The 18,059-nt window shown below is 42.7% G+C and overlaps 1 protein-coding gene across 5 annotated transcripts in view; it reads right to left on the reverse strand.

Moving 5' to 3' along the window:
- RMND1 (required for meiotic nuclear division 1 homolog) overlaps positions 1-17,890 on the reverse strand; it is a 34,235-nt gene extending 16,345 nt beyond the window's left edge. For 2 of the 5 annotated variants that reach the window (XR_006337962.1, XR_006337964.1), the window contains exons 1-5: positions 17,648-17,890; positions 12,677-13,190; positions 5,513-5,621; positions 3,425-3,500; positions 838-877 (exon numbers count right to left, since the gene is read on the reverse strand). Coding sequence is in view for 3 of the 5 variants with exons in the window: in XM_043888289.1 (XP_043744224.1) it covers positions 838-877; positions 3,425-3,500; positions 5,513-5,621; positions 12,677-13,183 (732 nt within the window). In the remaining 2 variants the exon portion in view is untranslated. The remainder of the gene's footprint in view (positions 1-837; positions 878-3,424; positions 3,501-5,512; positions 5,622-12,676; positions 13,191-17,647) is intronic. The other 3 variants (XM_043888289.1, XM_043888290.1, XM_043888291.1) reach the window with 3 other exon arrangements.
- Positions 17,891-18,059: the final 169 nt, after the last annotated feature.

An 18,059-nucleotide genomic window follows, 5' to 3' on the forward strand; every position in this document is an offset into this window, starting at 1 on the left:
AGGCAAGAATACAGGGGTGGGTTGCCATGCCCTCCTCCAGGGGATCTTTCCAACCCAGGGATCGAACTCCGGTCTCCTGAGCTGCAGGTGGATTCTTTACCATCTGAGCCTCCAGGGAAACCCACCAGGCAATCCCCAGGAACGAGATTTTCCCCCACATGACTTTTAAGAGCTAGATTCTACCCTATGGACAGTAGATTCTATTCTACAGATCCACTTAGCAAGCGTTCTCTTATTAAGTGTTTTGGTTATTTCTCATTTTTGCTATTGTAAATAATGTGTTGATGAACATTTCTATATGTCATTCATCACATATAATGTGATTATTTTCTTTGGATAACTTTCTAGATGTAAAATTGCTGAGTTAAATACAAAGCTTTGATGTGTATTACCAAACTGCCCCTGAAAAGGCTGTATTAAACAAATCCTGACTGGGACATTAAAGAAATGCCAGTGAGTGCAAATGTTCTAGAAAACTTGATCTTGATCTAAAATTAAACTCAGGGCAGCCAGCTTCCACGTAACTGTGTGAACACTGCTCATTTTGCAGGTTATCATGTGAGAAGCACACTCCCCTCCATCTGCAGTGTCGCTAGGATTCTTCTCATTCCCCACAAACCAGTGTGCGCCCAGAGAATGGAAGACATAGGCAACCCGCAGTCAAAATGACAATTTTGGAAGATGACAGTGCTAGGATCAACATCACATAAAGCTGAGCAAAGCAACTGAAGATTACCTGTCGTTTTATCATCCAATGGCTCAGGTTATTGAGGGCTAATTAACAATTTATTCTCAGAAAACTAAGTTTTAATACTTTCGCACTTTGTTTATACTTACAGTTTGGTCTTTCACATTCCAGAACACAGCAGCTCCTTCCCTGATTTAAAAGAATAAACTTAGTTAAAGGTGGAATACATTCTTCAGGGCCACATACAGAGCCATGCTTTAGGTAGCTTCTAGAATGTATCTAGGATGCCAGTTTAAAAAAATATGATTTATTATGGATTTGACATGATGGCCCCTGGATGGATATGATAAACAAAAGCTATTTTTTGAACTTTTGATTAAAAAACTTCACCCCTCAAAAATTCATAGATTTCTCAAGTGGTGTGCAGAGTAACTATTATTGTAATACTACATAATTTCATGCATCTAGGTTGTTTGATAACCTGATTCAATTTTTTTTTTAAATTCTAAATTCTTTATTTTTTCTCGGGGTATAGTTGATTAACAAACAATGCTGGGATAGTTTCAGGTGGACAGCAAAGGGACACAGCCAGACATATACGTGAGTAACATCTTATGGAAAAACCCCAAAGAACTTCTTGGCCAATGCAATACAAGGAACTTCTTGGCCAACTTCTCGGCAATCTGAGTTCTAAGAGTTACGCAGGATCTACGTGGGTGCACGCTGGAGGGACACCGTTTGTACAAGACTAGCAAAGCCGAACGAGAAAACGAGAGCAGGAGATGCAGCGGAGGAAACACCCCAGCTCCGGGAGAAGGTGTGAGGCGGGCACGCGATGCCGCAGAACACAGAGCGAGGGGTGTGAGCGGCTGTGGATGAGGGCGGGCAGGGGGCACTCAGGTCAAAGGTGGCAAGAGACGACCCTGGAAGGAACTTCGTGCTGTGATGAGGAGTTTGGACAAATTCTGTGAAATTTGAAGCAGGGTAGTGTGGTGATCAGAATTACCTGCTGCCAAATTACCCTGCCTACAGACAGACAGACAGACAGGTGGGGTAAGCAGACAGGCAGTGAGTGAGCTGCAGAAGGCAGGGTAGGGTCTCAGGACGCAGACGGGAGAGGTGCTGAAGCAGCCGGAGCACTGGCTCAGAGAAGCACCTCTGGGCAGACGCGAGGTCCCCGGAACTATGCGGTGTGGTGCTCGAGCCCTGTGTGAGAAACGTGACTAACAGGCGCCTCAAACAGGCCTGGTCCAAACTGAGAGCCGCGGTGAGCGGAAGACACAGGCCAGGTTCCACAGACTCAGTAAGAAAAGGAGACTTTAAATCTCATCAATTGTGGACGGGTTACATGTTGAAATGGTAATAGTTTCGATATGTTGGATTATATAAAATACACCAGTAAAATTAATTTCAGGTACTATATGATGCTATTATTAGTGCTGTTCAAAATTAACCCATTTTTTTTTAAAATTAAAGATGTGGCTATTAAACAATGTATCATTACATATGTGGCTTGCACTTGCGGCCTGCATTGTATTTCTACTGGATGCTGCTGATCTAGGGGACCTCAGAAATCCAAATTCCTCACTCGAGTCAAAAGGGATGTGATTCTACTCAGATTATAATGCTGAACTCGATTATGAATCATCCACAGGAGCAAAGACAGGGCTACCAGTTATCAGCGACTGTAACAAGTAAGACCACAGAAGCTTCACCAAAGTCTGTATTCTCACGGATGCTCCATGTGCTTCTGTCCTGCCACTTATCAGCCCCCTGACGGTGGGTAATTCACTTCAATCCCTCTGACCCTTGGTTTCCTCAGCTGCAAAATGTGTGGGGGTGGGGGAGACCCTCTTCAAGTGTTGTGAGGATAACATTAGATGATTTTAAATGGTTTCTACTATCATCACCATGCCTAGTCAGCTGCTCCAGAGTATTTGGTGTTAAAACAACCTTTAGAGAAAAGGAATGCATGTATGTGAGCCAGGGTCCTAGGCTGAAGTCTCTGGAGAGGTAAGGTGGTCTGAAACTTTAGCTGAAGAGTTTCAGACGAAGAAGAAAGAAACGGAAGAAAATGACAAGGAAGACAAGACAGCAGGCCAGGTAGCATGTATACCTGAGAAGGGGCCCTGAAGCTGAAAGGGAAATACCATGCTTACATGTTCTCAGATTTATAAATAAAGATGAGCACACGCCAAGTTACCCGAGGGGGCCTCTGTTGATGGCCTCAGCCTGAGCCTCCTTCAGCCTCTTGCTCGCAGGCAGGCCAGAACGTGGGGGAGGCCACCGGTTCCCTCCATCCCTGCCTTCTGCAGCGCTCCATTATGTCCAGCAGTGGTTCCTGACTGTAGCCTTCTCCAAGGCTCTCTTCTGACAACATGTTAAGTGCACCCTTTACTCTCATGAATCATGCATGGTATAAATGACTTGCAGAGATGATACACAGATGACACAGTGCTGAAAGTTAACTTAGAACACAAGGAATGAAAAATCCCTGATACTTCCCCTGGGGCGGGGGTGGGGGGGGGGATTCTTTACTTTATAAGAGGATTTACCAGCGGATGCCTAAAACTGACAAACTCTCCTCTTCAAATCACAGCCAAAGGATAAATTTTAATCAAAAATCCTGAACACATTTACTGCTAAGAAATGAGGTATACCTGCATCTACAGTTATTATTACAGCATTACCTGGCCACACAGCCCATCTCCCACTGCAGTTGCTCTCCTGTCTTACCTGAAGAAGAATATTGTTCCAGGATCACCTTCTTTTGCAGAATTTTCCACACCCATCACCAGAATGTTTGCAGCATCTGTGATAAAAGAGCAAAAAGCTATGTTGCAAGGTGACACAAGGTTTAAGACCACCTTTAACAAAGGGCTTGTGATCATTTCTTCACATATCATCAAGTGCTCTGCAACACAGTCACACTTTCTACTAAGGTTTCCAAAAGTATTTAACATGATGAAATGAGAAGACCACAGGAAATTACTTGAACAAAATATTCAACAACCTGTGACACTATTATTAGAGCCATTTAAAACTCATTCTTGCCCATTTTGATTCAGTAATCACTAGTCCAGTCGATAATTATTAAAGTCTCAGCTTCAGTACAACTATGGTTCAAGAATTTGGGAGCGGGGTGAAGGAAGGATGGACTGGGAGCCTGGGGTTAGCAGATGCAAACTATTCTATAGAGAAGGGATAAACAACAAGGTCCTACCGAATAACACAGGGAACTATGTCCAATATCCTAAGATAAACCATAATAGAAAAAAGAATATAAAATGGGATCACTTTGCTCTACAGCTGAAATTAATACACTGGAAATCAATTGTACTTCAATTAAAAAAGAACTACTTTTTATAAATAATTTAAAATAAAAGCTGAGGAGCCATTAATATATTCTCTTCCTTTAACTATAATTTTATTAATAATATAGTTTTAATATTCTCAAACTGCTCATTCCGCTGAATTTTAAATTATATTGTAGAAAGTGTGGAAAACAGAAAACGCACAGAGACAAAGATACTGGCCATTTCAAAACATATCTGATTTCAAAGTCAATCATGAGAACTACCATAGCAGTCATCAGTAGCTATTAAAATATTGTAACATTTTAAATATTAAATATATAAATATTCACTAATAAGTAGTTACTTTGTATATTTAGTAGTATTTATTATAAATATATAAATATTCTATCATAAATTATAAACACGTTAATCTATCAATTAATAAACATACTAATATTAATATGCAAATTGCTGTATAATTTCTTAGCCTAAACTTAGGATCCTCAAATCTTTAGAGTTCCTGATGGAGGTCGGTGAATGGAGGATTCAGGTAGAGACCGAATCCTAAACCCCCTTCTTTGGTGCAGTCACACTTCCCTGAGTACTGATGCTACATCGATGGATGGAGGGCAAGGCTCACACGTACAGTGGAGACCACCACAAATGAAACAGGCGAGATCCAGGGCAGCAGAATGGTGTGAGAAGCCAAGTCTGTGATGCAGAGGATCACACTGCTAACCGCCTCTGCAATCAGCCAAGAAGACCCCAGGGCAAGTTTTCATCTCTGGGCGGGGGGAGCCCTGGACACAGCTGTTTTTCTAAGTCAATTACATTTCTTTCTGCCACCAAATAGTCTGGTCAGATCATCAAGGCCAAAAAGCACCATGACATTTCAACTGTTTCTTACAGGGTCAGTGACTTTCAAAAATTTTCTCTGTAGCAGCAAGGTTTTCCACCTACTATTTTTGCTACTTTGAGGTCAATTCATGAATCTTTCTAAGTGTTCCAAGTCACTTATTTTTTCATGTATTTCTCAAGAAGTGTTCCTCACACTACCCTACAACCCTCAGTTTAATTCTCCTTTTAAATACTGTGTTTATCTTTTAACTAATTCTATTAGTTTTAAAGTGTTGGATTCTACTGGAAAATTTTTCTTTAAAGACTCTCTTCAATATTTCTATCAATTTTATGGTTCTTCTGTAATACTATTAACTTTTTTTTTTTTTTACTAATAACTTTTAAATGTGACAGAAATGAAGTGGCATGGCCTTTGATCATCCCAAGTAAGAGTGATCCTATAAAGAAAGCTGAATTAAACCATACTGATTTTAATCTGAGAACTAAGTTCTCTGTAAATGCATTTTCTTATCTTTGTCATTTGCATAAAGAGATTTAACACCCCTTTTATGATACAGTTGTTTACACTGAAACTGAAACCTGAACAAATGTGTATTTCAGACAGTTATCATAGGAAAATTACTTTCTAATACATTTTAACATACTTGGCCCCTGGTTCAAGGAGATGTACCTCGAGGCAAGCTAGTCACTTCGACGTATCCATGGGAGGTCAGATCTTGAGAGAGGCTTCCAAGATGGTACTCGTCTGCGGTTGCAAACGCGGTGCATTGCATCAGGTCCTGCACCAGGGAGAGGAGCATGACATGGGTTACGAAGAGGCGCCTGACAAGGCTGTCCCATTACAGGGAGGACTCTGTGCTGCAAAGTCGGCAGGTGAGACTTTTCTCCTAACATCTCGAAGGTTCGGACAAAGGATGTGAGAAAGACGGAGAACAAGACATCACAGGGAGGCAGATTTCAGCTCAACCTATGCAAGAACTTTCTCCTGCTAGTCAAAAAGATGAGATGGCCTAGATGAAAACGGAACCAACCCTACCAGTTGTGCTTCAAGCGCAGACTGAACAAAAGATAGAGAGAGGATTAAGGGATTGTACGGGCGCTGGGATGAAATGCTATTTAAAGTCTGTTCAACCTTGAGTTTCCACAGCTCTTCCTCCCAGCAGCATTATTATTTGAGGTCAATTGGTAATCTGCCACTAGCCTTGAACAGGCAAGAGATTAGTCTGTATCTACAAAGGAATTACAGATTTTTCTACTCTGGTGAATTTCACTCTGGTTGAAAGTTCTCCAAATCTGAGAAGGAGTCCAGGTTTGGAGGTGAGTGCTTTGGCTTCTGCACTAGGAGAAGTACACACATACTGTGTGTACATGTATGTATTTATGCTGTGTGTACAGATCACACATGGCAAGCATATGGCCCAGCACACAGTCTTTTTGTCAAACTGTAGGTCACAAGCTATCAGTGAGTCCTGATGTTGATTCAGTTGGCCCAAACCAGCTTAAAAAAAATAAATAAACAGAATGAAATCGAAAATATTAGAGTCCATAATTCATAGTAAGGGTAGCTTTTATTTTATGATGTTTTCTGTCACATATACGTCTATGTAGGTACGCTGGGTCACTACATAGAATGTGAAATAAATTACTCACCACTGAATGTGGTCAATAAAATTCAAAAGCTATGGGCAGAGGTGCTCAGAGGTCAGGCACAGAATTAATTAAAAAAAAAAACAAAAACAAACTCAGAATAACGTTGTGAAGTTTACACAAGCTGATGAATGTCAACTGCTCAGAACCATGCAAGCACAAATGTTCAACATTTATTACAGCTGTTATTACAGCACAGATATATGTTTGTGTTAGTCGCTCAGTTGTGTCCAACTCTTTGCAACTTCAAGGGCTGTAGCCCCGCCAGGCTCCTCTGTCCATGGGATTCTCCAGGCAAGAATACTGTAGTGGGTTGCATTCGCTTCTCCACGGGATCTTCCTGACCCAGGGATCGAACTTGGGGCTTCTACATTGTAGGCAGATTCTTTACCGTCTGAGCCACCAGGGACATATATGCTTAAACCATCAAAATGCAAGGGGGTTAAAAAGTCTAACAAGTAGTTTACATCTGGATTTTCATTTGTCCATAATTTTATATTTTAGTATCCACCTGTCAGAACATTAGTGAATCTACTGTCTTTGGTACATACAGTGCTTTGGCCCAATGTTAGTCAAAGAGTTTTATGAGTCACTAAATCAAAATTTATTCCTAAGATTTACTCATCTTGGCTCCTAATTTCTTTCCCTTTCTGTTACATTCCTAGTATGCAATTTAAGGAAAGTAGCACATACATTCCTTCCTTCCTCCTCCTTTTGTTACCTAACTCCTGGCCCCTTCTCAAGAAATGACTTCACCCTGCTATGCCTCTTCTTCCATCCGTTCTAACGTGTGGTTTAAAAAGCACCAGAAGAATACACGGAGGACCTGAAAAACCTAAAATCAGTAAACTATCCACTCAGAAGCGAAACACTGTTCTTATTGATTTTCACTCAATTAGGGGAAAAAAGCTGAAATTGTTGCCAAACATGAGATAAGTGGTTGTGGGACCCTCCTGTTGCACACATCTGATAAGCCTGATTCCCAATCATTACAGAGGTTAAGAATGCACTCATTGACAAAAACACACGGATTCACACGGTCAGATGAAAGCTGCTTACTGGAGTAGAGAAACAGGTTCTGTGCTTAAGGTTTACTTTTTAAATTTTTTATTTTTTTATGCTTAAGGCTTAGAACGGCGGGCGCTAGTTGTTCTTTTAAGGCTCCGTGGAGTTAAGAGGAGCTGGCAGGATATGAGATTAAGGTGGCTGAAAGAAAGGAATCCAGGTAAGAGGCCTCAGGCAAGGCCACATCAGGCAAGCTCTACTCTGCAAAACCTAACAAACTCCAGTTTGCTACGCAAAATCCCAGGGCATCCGGCTGGACGTCAGAGTTCCTTCTGGGGCTGCTAGAGCTGACGTGCTTAGTTTAGGCTGCAGTGGGAAGAGCAGGACGCATGAAAAAGACAGGAGACAAGGAGAAGATTAACAGCTAGTTCAGTGGAGGGTCTTCCCATTACTGCACTGGAAATGGCACTGGCTGGCTGTCTCTAGCATCAGAGCCTTACTCTGGCAGCCGGGAGAACTATCTGACCTAAGAGTCACCCACATAGTGTTTTCAAGGTCTCAACAAACTATCAACAACAAACTGCCATTTGACACAAAACCCAGACTTCTAGCATCTTTTGCACCTGGCGGTAACTGACCAGGGTCAAGAAGGGGGCCAGGTTCTTTGGCTGACACTGTTCCCCCTACTCCCTTCTGTCTCTCACCTGCTTCACCATCACGTATGTTTTTGATCAGGCCCATCTGTGATAAAAAAAAAAAAAAAAACAGACCAAACTTACACTGTTTCACATTCTCAGAAATGGCATAAGTCAAAGCATTCAATCACTACTTCCATGAGAAAATATGTGCTGAGCTCCAAAGAGTCAGGTTATAAATTTTGAAACACAGTCTGTTTTTCCTTAGTCATTCCAAGGATGTTCTGAAGATGGTCACCTTTCCTTCTCTCGCCATCTCCTATTTAGTTTGGCTCAAAGTCCCAGCCAGTGTCGAGCGGCGTGTGGCTCAGCCTACATTACATAACCTCTACGGCTCGCCATGCTACTTTCCGTATCCTCCTTAAACATCTGGGACTTGAGCTGGTTTAAGTTATGAATCTTCTATGAATAAACGACTCTACAAGGTTTACCAATTTGACCTGTTAGACATCTCTTTGGGGAGTTTTATTTCCTTTGCTTTTTGATTTCAAGACTGTATTTAAATCCATTTGGGAAAGGGAAAGAGTGTGTCATCTTCCCATTAACTCCCGCCCCACCCCCCACCCCCATCATTTAAAGATGTTTTTATTCTGCAAACAGCTTTCACTTTCAGACATGTCTTTTTCTGGATTTTTTTTTATAATGAATCATTCTTTTTTGGGCATTAAATGCAAATATTAATATATAGCAATCTTCAGGTTCTAGGATGGGGCTCAACAACTTGTTCTTAAATAAATGTGTCAAACCAACCTAAAATTGTTCTTGGATTTACAACTTAAATTTAGGCCTTTCTATTTTAAAATGTTAAACAAACAAAACCCAAACCAAAGCCAAGAAAACCACTGTGTGTGTACTATGTTTCATTTTTCTGGTCACAGAAAACATATTCCAGCAGATGGGGCTAGAAATTTATATATGATTCTTGTTTTAGAATATCACACACTCTGATGGAATACTTTTCTTGAAAAAGAAAGTTTATTTTTATTCACATTCTTTTACTGAAAAAAAAATTAAGGTTTTTTTTTTTTTGGTAATCTTACTTTTGTATTACTGAGCGGGGGGGATGTATGTTTTCCTGTTATGTACAAATTATAGGCGATCGCTTCTCAGCCTTTTGGCTCAGATCAAATAGAGGTTACAGGTCAAAGTTATAAAACAGATACATTTTACATTACTACTATAAGGCTTCTTATGGCTTTCTTTGGTGGCTCAGATGGTAAAGAATCCACCTGCAACGTGGGAGACCTGATTTTGATCCCTGGGTTGGGACGATCCCCTGGAGGAGGGCATGGCAACTCACTCCAGTATTCTTGCCTGGAGAATCCCCATGGACAGAGGAGCCTGGCAGGCCACAGTTCACAGCCTTGCAAAGAGTTGGACATGCCTGGGCAACTAAGCGCAGGACAGCATAGTACAAGGCTTCAGATTTTAAGCTTTTTGACTACAACCCATGGTGAGGCGTACATCCCAAAGCAGCCCTTCACATACAGACCATACACAGGCCCCCACGCCGATAACCGACACGAAAGCATCACAGAATGGTATATACCTTCATCATGAGCGACACACTGATGCTATCGCATTACACAAGCAAACCGAAGGGGGAGAAGAAACTAACAACCCACTAGTTAATTTCACCACACGCTGTGGTGCTAGCCTGAAGGCCGCTACTGGGGGTCCCACCGTCCTCCCCAGCCAGCGTCCACGCTGCTCAGAGTGGCCCTCATCCTCAGGCATCGTCCTCCTCCAAGACAGGACAGACCGCCCAGGAGCACTGTCCCTGTCATGATAAATGATGAGCCAACGGGATGGAGGCTGGATATCTCAACAGAGCAGGATCTCTGCAAATGGGACCAGGTGAAGTGCTGACTCCGACACAGGTGAGCAGGCTCACGCAGTCCATTTCAGGAAGAGGGTGAGTTCAGGTACACAGATGGGAAATGAGACAAAGTGTGTCTCTTTCTGGTATAAAGTAGAGTCCTTTCCTGACTCAGCCCAGAGTGGAGGTAAGGGCTCCACCCCTACAGGGGACTGGCCAGCCCTGTGATGCCCACAAGGAAATGGAGGGGCCCGCTACTTGGGGCAGACAAAAGCTAGTCTTCAGCCCTCGGCATCTATTACCTACGGCTTATGTTCACCTGTGAGATCATTAGAAAATAATGGTCCCAAATCACAGTCCCTCAGATCACTTTAGAAAATCTCTTAGAAATACAAAAGATTTTCTATCATTTTCTTGTGCTTCCAGAGAAAAGACATACTGCTTCTGTTTTTGCAAAATTCAAACTGAAGTCACAGCTACTATGTTACATAACATGTCCTACCTCAGGACCCAGGAAACAAATGATGCCTTAAATTTGGTGATGGAAAAAAAGTTATTTCTTGCAAGACATTCTTATGTTTTTCTTTTTTTCTTGTAAGACAACATGAAATGTACAACCCAGGAGGATTCCTGGTTTTTCCTTAATCACTGGGCTCCTCAGAACTAAATGTTCAACTAGATTATCCATATCAAGTATCTGATAATATTTCTTTCCCTGTTCATGTCAACTGCTTGCTCTGTTTTAAATGTAATGCTTTTATTACCTCATTGGAAACATTAAATTTTTTTTTTTTTTGGAAACATTAAATTTTTAAAATTTACTTCAAATCCTTTCCTGGAAGCAGAAAAAAAATTCTAAAAAGAAAAATAAAAAACAGAATTTAGGAAAATTGCTTTCAAGTCCATGGACAACCCAAAGAAATAACGCCTCTGACAATTTACAACCAGAAACTATTAAAAAAAAAAAAGTGACATCTCTGACTTTGCCAACCTTTCTTGATCCTGCTCTGGGTTGCCAGATATAACAAAAGAAAAAAGGGACTTGATCCTCCTTTTTCGATCTGCTATAATTCAGGTTTCTACACTTAATTTTCTTTCAGTTACTTAAATGCTAAATTTCCCGGATGATCACATAAGTGAAACAATTTAATTAAAAACTCAAGAGCTACAAAGAAAGGGGTGAAAGTAGAATGAATCCAAAACTCTCATCCTTTATATCCTGGGTTTGAAAGAAACAAAACAAAAATGTAAACAAAGCTAGAATACAAAATGAAAGTTATTAACCAGTCCTGGTGGCTCAGATGGTAAAGAAGTTGCCTGCAATGCAGGAGACCAGGTTTGATCCCTGGGTTGGGAAGATCCCATATCAAAGGGAATGGCAACCCACTCCAATATCCTTGCCTGGGATAGCCCATGGACAGAGGAGCCTGGCAGGCTATAGTTCACAGAGTCACGAAGAGTCAGACACGACTGAGTGACTAACACTAATCAGGCTGTAACTTCACAACCTGAGGATATGACAAGAAGGCCTGTACACTTTTTTAAAGAAGTCAACCTCACAGTAAAAAAAACAAAAAAAACCCCACCAAATTAAATGCTCAGGGTCTACTTCTCAAAATCGAAATTTTAACCTGTTTCGACCCTAACCTGTTTTCTGGTAGATTCAGAATGTCTCATTAAATTTTAAATATTCGACACTCCTATTTTTAATGTTGATGACTACAGACATCAAAGATTCCTTTGCTTCTCTTCCATCCTTTTCAGTTTAATAAACATTTATTAAGTATAAGGCATAGTTTTAAGTATTATGCAAGATACACAGGTTAATGAAGGGCTTGATCTTCACCTTAAATATTTACCATTTAGTGGGGAAAAGCAAATTGTAGAGAAATTCCCATAAACCTCATAACAGGGGATAAAAATACCCCCTTCAACCTTCAAAGGATAAAAAGCAAAGACCTTCACTCTGCTTTTTCAATTCTAACTTGCCATGTCCTTTTGCCACCCACTCCCACGCAGTCATCAGCAGCTTATAAATGCTTACCTGTCTACACAGTTCACTTAAAAATTTTTTTCTTAAACTTAATATAGAATTTCTACAGTTTGACTTTTTTTAAGTGGGGGCTTTTTAAGGGTAGTATTCCTAAAGTGAACTTAATACCAGTCTTTTCCAAAATTTCCTTAGGCCACTAACTAATGCTTTTATAAACTACATTTTTATATTTAATTGCCTCTGTTTTGCCTTTATACACACTGTGAGTTCGTGCTCAGCTGCTCAATCACATCTGACTCTTTGCGACCCCACGGACTGCAGCCCGCCTGGTTTCTCGGTCCATGGAATTTGCCAGGCAAGAATGCTGGAGTGGGTTGCCATTTCCTCCTCCGGGGAATTGTCCCAACCCTGGGATCAAACCCCTGTCGCCTGCATTGGCAGGAGGGTTCTTTACCACTGAGTCACCTAGGAAGCCCTTTATATGTACCACTAATTCCTATGATTATGATGCTGATTCCTTTTGGAGGTAACAGGTTGTACTATTAGGCTTCAAAGACCCTGAAGCCAGCATTGAGCAGGTGCCCTCCTATGCTGGCAGGGAGGCTGACCTGGGACACACAGGGGTTTAGGGTGATCGTCAGGGAACAGAGGTGCCACCACCACCCGTGTTTTTACCTCGTTCACAGGCAGAACTGGAAGATTGGTCCTAGATGGCTGCCTGGTCCTCGAAGCTTTCAGTGGTCTCTTGATTTTCGGAAAGTCTTGTTTAGAAACTGCTTCCGTGGACACAGATGAGGAATGTCTCTTTAATATTTTTATAAACCACTTAGAACCCAGCAGATTTGGTTTGTGAGTCACTTTCCTGTGAGTACTGACGGAGTTCTTGGTTGGAAGGTGAGCTTCTTCATCTTGGCAACGCACAGCGTTGAATGCAGGGAATACATTTGTATTTGACATTTTCTGGTTCATCCGCAGGACCTGAGACTTATTCCAACCACCAGTTGCTGCATCAGGAAAGAACAAATCCAAGTTCTGATTTCTTGTCAGGGCTGTGCGTGCTGCAGTCTCAAATTCCTTAAGTGGTTTTAACATTCGATGAATAAGTCTTTGGCACTGACATGCTTTTGACAAAATATGGTGAGATCCAGCCAGGGCTCTGAGAAGTCTGGCTGACATTACCATAACCCAGCTAAAAGACAAGAATTCAAAGTTCAAGTTGAGAAACAAAAAAAAAACTTAAAAAAATACATATGAGATGAATGCATAAAGAAGTTGTGGTACATATACACAATGGACTATTACTCAGCCATAAAAAGGAATGCATTTGAATCAGTTCTAATGAGGTGGATCAACCTAGAGCCTATTATACAGAGTGAAGTCAGAAAGAGAAAGATAAATATCATATACTAACACATACAGATGGAATCTAGAAAGATGGTACTGATGAATTTATTTGCAGGGCAGCAATAGAGAAACAGACATACAGAACAGACTTACAGACATGGGGAGGGGGGAGGAGTAACATGGAAATTTACATTACCATATGTAAGAAAGACAGCCAATGGGAATTGGCTATAGGACTCAGGGAACTCAAACAGGGACTCTGTATCAACCTAGAGGAGTGGGATGGGGAGGGATACGGGAGGGAGTTTCAAGAGGGAGGGGACATACATGTATCTATGGTTTATTCATGTTGATGTTTGACAGAAAACAACCAAATTCTGTAAAGCAATTATCCTTCAATTTAAAAAACAAATAAATTAAAAAAACAAGTATAATGTTTTCCTGGGTAACAGGTATATTTCTGTAAAACAATTTGCAAAACAGATACATCTAACTGAAGCCTGTTGTTGTTAGTCACTCAGCCATGTCTGACTCTTTGTGACCCCACGGACTGTAGCCCGCCAGGCTCCTCCGCCCATGAGATTCTCCAGGCAAGAATACTGGAGTGGGTAGCCATTTCCTTCTCCAACTGAAGCCTAGTAAAAGGTTAAAAAAAATAAATTTTAATGTTTCCATTACCTGTAGTCAACTTTTGGCCTTCTTTCTGGAAGGTTACAAGGACATGAAAAGGACCTCAAAAAAAAAAAAAAAGAGTAATGATGATCTCTTCATTTACTTCACTAGCATATCAACTACTTAAAATGAAATTAGTACTTCTAAACCCCTTTATTCAAAAGGTATTCAGGGACTTCCCTGGCTGTCCAGTGGTTAAGACTGCCCTTCCACTACAGAGGGCATGGGTTCGATTCCTGGTCAGGAAACTTAAGATCCCCAATGTCAAGGCCAAAAAAAAATTATTCAGCCTTTAAAATAAGATAAGCAATGAGCTGGGACCAGGGATACATCCATGGAAGAATAGGGTTCCTGCCATCAAGCTAATGGTCTCCTGAAGGAGACAGGCGTGTGCAAATGCCTCATTATAACCGAGTGGTGCAGCCCTAGGCCCCACCAAAGAACTACAACAGAAGGTTCCGAAGTCTACATGTAGAGTCAGGAAAGGCTCCCAGAAAGATTCAAGCTGATTCTTGAAGGGGAACATGCTTTTCAGGGTGGGGCTGGGCATGGCAGTAGGGTGAAAGGTTGTTAAGATACACACACCTCCCCCAATAGAAATGCTATGCGTAAATAATCTCCCCTCTTATTTACAGTTTAAAACATTTGTTCTTTAAAAGGAAGCCTGGAGGGACTTCCCTGGCCATCCAGTGGTTAAGACTCCACGCTTCCAGTGGAAGGGGGCACAGGCTGGATCCCTAGTTGGGGCACTAAGATCCCACATGCCCCACAGCAGGCAAAAAAGAAGTAAGCTTGTAGTAGGAAATCAATAACAATTGTTTAACAAAGTAACATGCTAGGGGCTGGAAATACAGGTATATAACAACAATCTCAGTACTCACCATCTAGTGGGGAAACAGTATACTATGATGAGTACGTTACAGAGTTATATACCAATTGCTCTTGGGTGCAGAGAAAGGAACCTCTGGCTGAGGGTGGATGGGGCTTATCAGAGGTGACATTTGAACCGGGTTTCAAAAGGGCAGAGGGATCAACAAGTCCCCCGCTCCCCACCCGCCCCAGGTACACAGTTCACCTGACAAACGGGGTGTAGCTCCAGGGGAGGCAGAAGTGGCTGGATCCTAAGTACTGATCCTAACGAGTTTCCACCAACAGGGAGAAGGCAGAGCTTTTCACAAGAGACGCACATCGTCAGATACGTGTCTAAGAAACATATCTGTGGTTAAAACGTAGAGGAGGAACTGATGGAGACTAAGACATTGCTTCCTGAGTACTTGGTACCCAGCAAATCCTCTGCTTCACCTCACAACAGTCCTGGGAGGTACTTCACAGGGGAAACGGAAGCTCAGTGGGGTGGATTGCTTATAGTCTGCGACGCAGAGCTGGAAGGAAGTCCCAGGCCTTTCCAGTTCCAAAGACAACACTGAAACCACTGCATATATGTTATCTCCCTTTAAAAGGATGAGGACAAAATAAAATAAAATAAAAGGATGAGGACAAGGATGAGTCCCTGTGATATTTGGGAGGCAGAACCTGTAGCTTTTAAAATATCTTCAGAAAAGCAGTTTTATTCCCTGTCTTCACCGCCTCTTCTCTGATATCCCTGAACCCGCTCCCATCGGGCTTTCATTCCTATCACTTCACCAAAACCCATTTGTCAAGGCCAGCAACGACCCCTGCATCAGACACTTCTCAGCCTTCGTTTCCCCTCACCGACCAGCAACGTGGGATACAGCGGACCACTCCACCCTCCCTCACTCGCCACTTTCATGCTCACGGGGTGCACCTCCGTCTCTCCTGCTGGTTTCTGACCCCAAGAATGTAACGCACCAAAGCTCAGTATTTGGGCCACATTTCTTCTCTATTCCCAGTTCCCGTTGATCTCCTCCAAACTCACAGTTTGATGTAGTTACCTATACTGATAAATAGCAAATATTTATCCCTAAACTACTCTGACAAGCATGAAAACTGTAACAGGCTCAACACTGAGCTTCTGAAACCTTTCTACAGATCCTCCTCTTCCCACAGTCTCCCCGACTCCTGAAACAGCAACTACATCCTTATCTTCGCTAACGCCCCTCACCTGCAGGCCACCTGAGTGCTTCTCTTCCTTCTCCATAACCAGTCTGTCAGCAAGTCCCCACTGGCTTGGGTCCGACTGGTCCTCAACAACCCGGCGACCACCCTGGTCCACGCTGCTGTTTTGCCCAGGGATCACTGTCACAGCATCCGCACTGGGTTCCCAGCTTCTGTTCTTCACATTCTTCTGAATATCACAACCAAATATACTAATTTACTAAGTCAGATTCCATCTTCCCTCTTCGTAAAGTTTAGTGATGGCCTCACACTTCACTTGAACTAAAAGTCAAAGACCTTAGCGTGGACAGCACGGTCCTCCCTTCTCTGGCCTTTATCGCCACTCTCATGTCTCCTACAGCTTTCCCCCCTCCTTTTGCTCCAGTCACTCTGGCATCTGGATCTGTGTACTTACTACCCTTATACTCTTCTCCCACGTGTCTGTAAACCTATTTATTCCCTCACCTCCTTCAGACCTCTGCTCAAATGCCGCCTGGCAGTGATGTCTTCCTGGACCACTTCATTCAAAATGCACACCAGGGACTTCCCTGGTGGTCCAGTGGTTAAGGATCCATCTTGCAATACAGGGCACTTGGGTTTGATTCCTGGTAAGGGAACTAAGATCCTACATGCTGCAGGGAAAAGAAGCTGAGGAGCCCAAACAAAGACCCAGCATAGCCAAAAAGAATCATTAAAAAAAAAAACAAAAAAAAAAACCGGATAGCAGCACTAGCTTCCTCCACTTTTTATTTCCCCACTGCATTTAACATCAGTTACCAATACTTCATGTTCTTACTTTATTAACTCAGTTATGAACTGAGTTCCTACCATGTGCCAGACATTGTTCTACTTGCTAACACAGCTAAAAATAGACAAAAATCCCTGTCTTTTGAAACTTACATCACAGTGGGGATGACAGATAATACATGCAGTAAACCACTAACATATACAGTAAATAGCCACAACGCTATAAATTACAGTCTTAAGGCTATAAAATACAGTAAGTAGTCACAATGCTATAACGGGAAGAAACAGAAGAGGAAAGGAGATTTTTGTCTCTCTCTCCTGTAGCATATAAGCTCCTTGAGGATAAAGAGTTGCCTTCTGTTCAGTTGTGTCTACTGTGACCAGAGTGCCCAGCACACAATACGTATTCAACTCATATTTTCTGAATGAAATACAAGGCGGCTACTCGGTTCTTGGATGCATTTCCTACTTCTAAGAACACACCAACTAAGAAAACTGTATCAACTAGGCTACAATTCAATGGATAAGAGGCGCTAATCTGGGAGCATGCCTTCCAACTCCTTAAGCTGCTCAAAATGATCTTTGCAGTTACCGCTGTGCACTGGCTCAAAAAAAACGATTCAAGATGTATTATGGATGGAATGCTTTTGACTCCCAGTTAAGTCGACCAAAGATCACCGTAACAGGCAGGGGACCTCCGCGGTCCCGGTGAAACATGTGACCTAAGAGAATCAGGGCGGCGGGCAGCAAAGGCGGGCACCGCTGTGCGGGACCATACAAGCTCGGAGAACAAGGCAGTGCACTAACCTCTCGGCCGGACAGAAGAGGGATGCGCGGAGCGCGCGAGCTTCCGCGGACCGAGCAGCAGCCGCAGCCCGGCGCGCTCCCCGCAGGCGGCCCCAATCCCGACCGGCGCCCCAGCAAGCGCCCGGCACTGCGCAAGCGCACAGGGCTCCAGGCCCCCGCGGAGCGTGAGTCGCCCTGCCCACGTGACCGCAGGACCACGTGACCCGTGCCGCCGCGACCCGAGCCGCTCCCTGGTCCCTGAGACGTCCCGGTCCCTGCTTGCTTCCGCCTTCCGCCCGCTTCCTGATTCCGCTCCTCTCGTCGCCCTCAGCTGTCCCCGCCTTCATCCCCGGAAGATATCTCCGGGTCCTCGAGCCGGCCATTGTCTCTTCTACAAGCACCAAATAAAGTTTCCTCATTCAAAAGTGTTTTT

Source organism: Cervus elaphus, chromosome 26 (genome assembly GCF_910594005.1).
Source record: "Cervus elaphus chromosome 26, mCerEla1.1, whole genome shotgun sequence".
In the NCBI taxonomy this organism is placed as follows: Eukaryota; Metazoa; Chordata; class Mammalia; order Artiodactyla; family Cervidae; genus Cervus; species Cervus elaphus.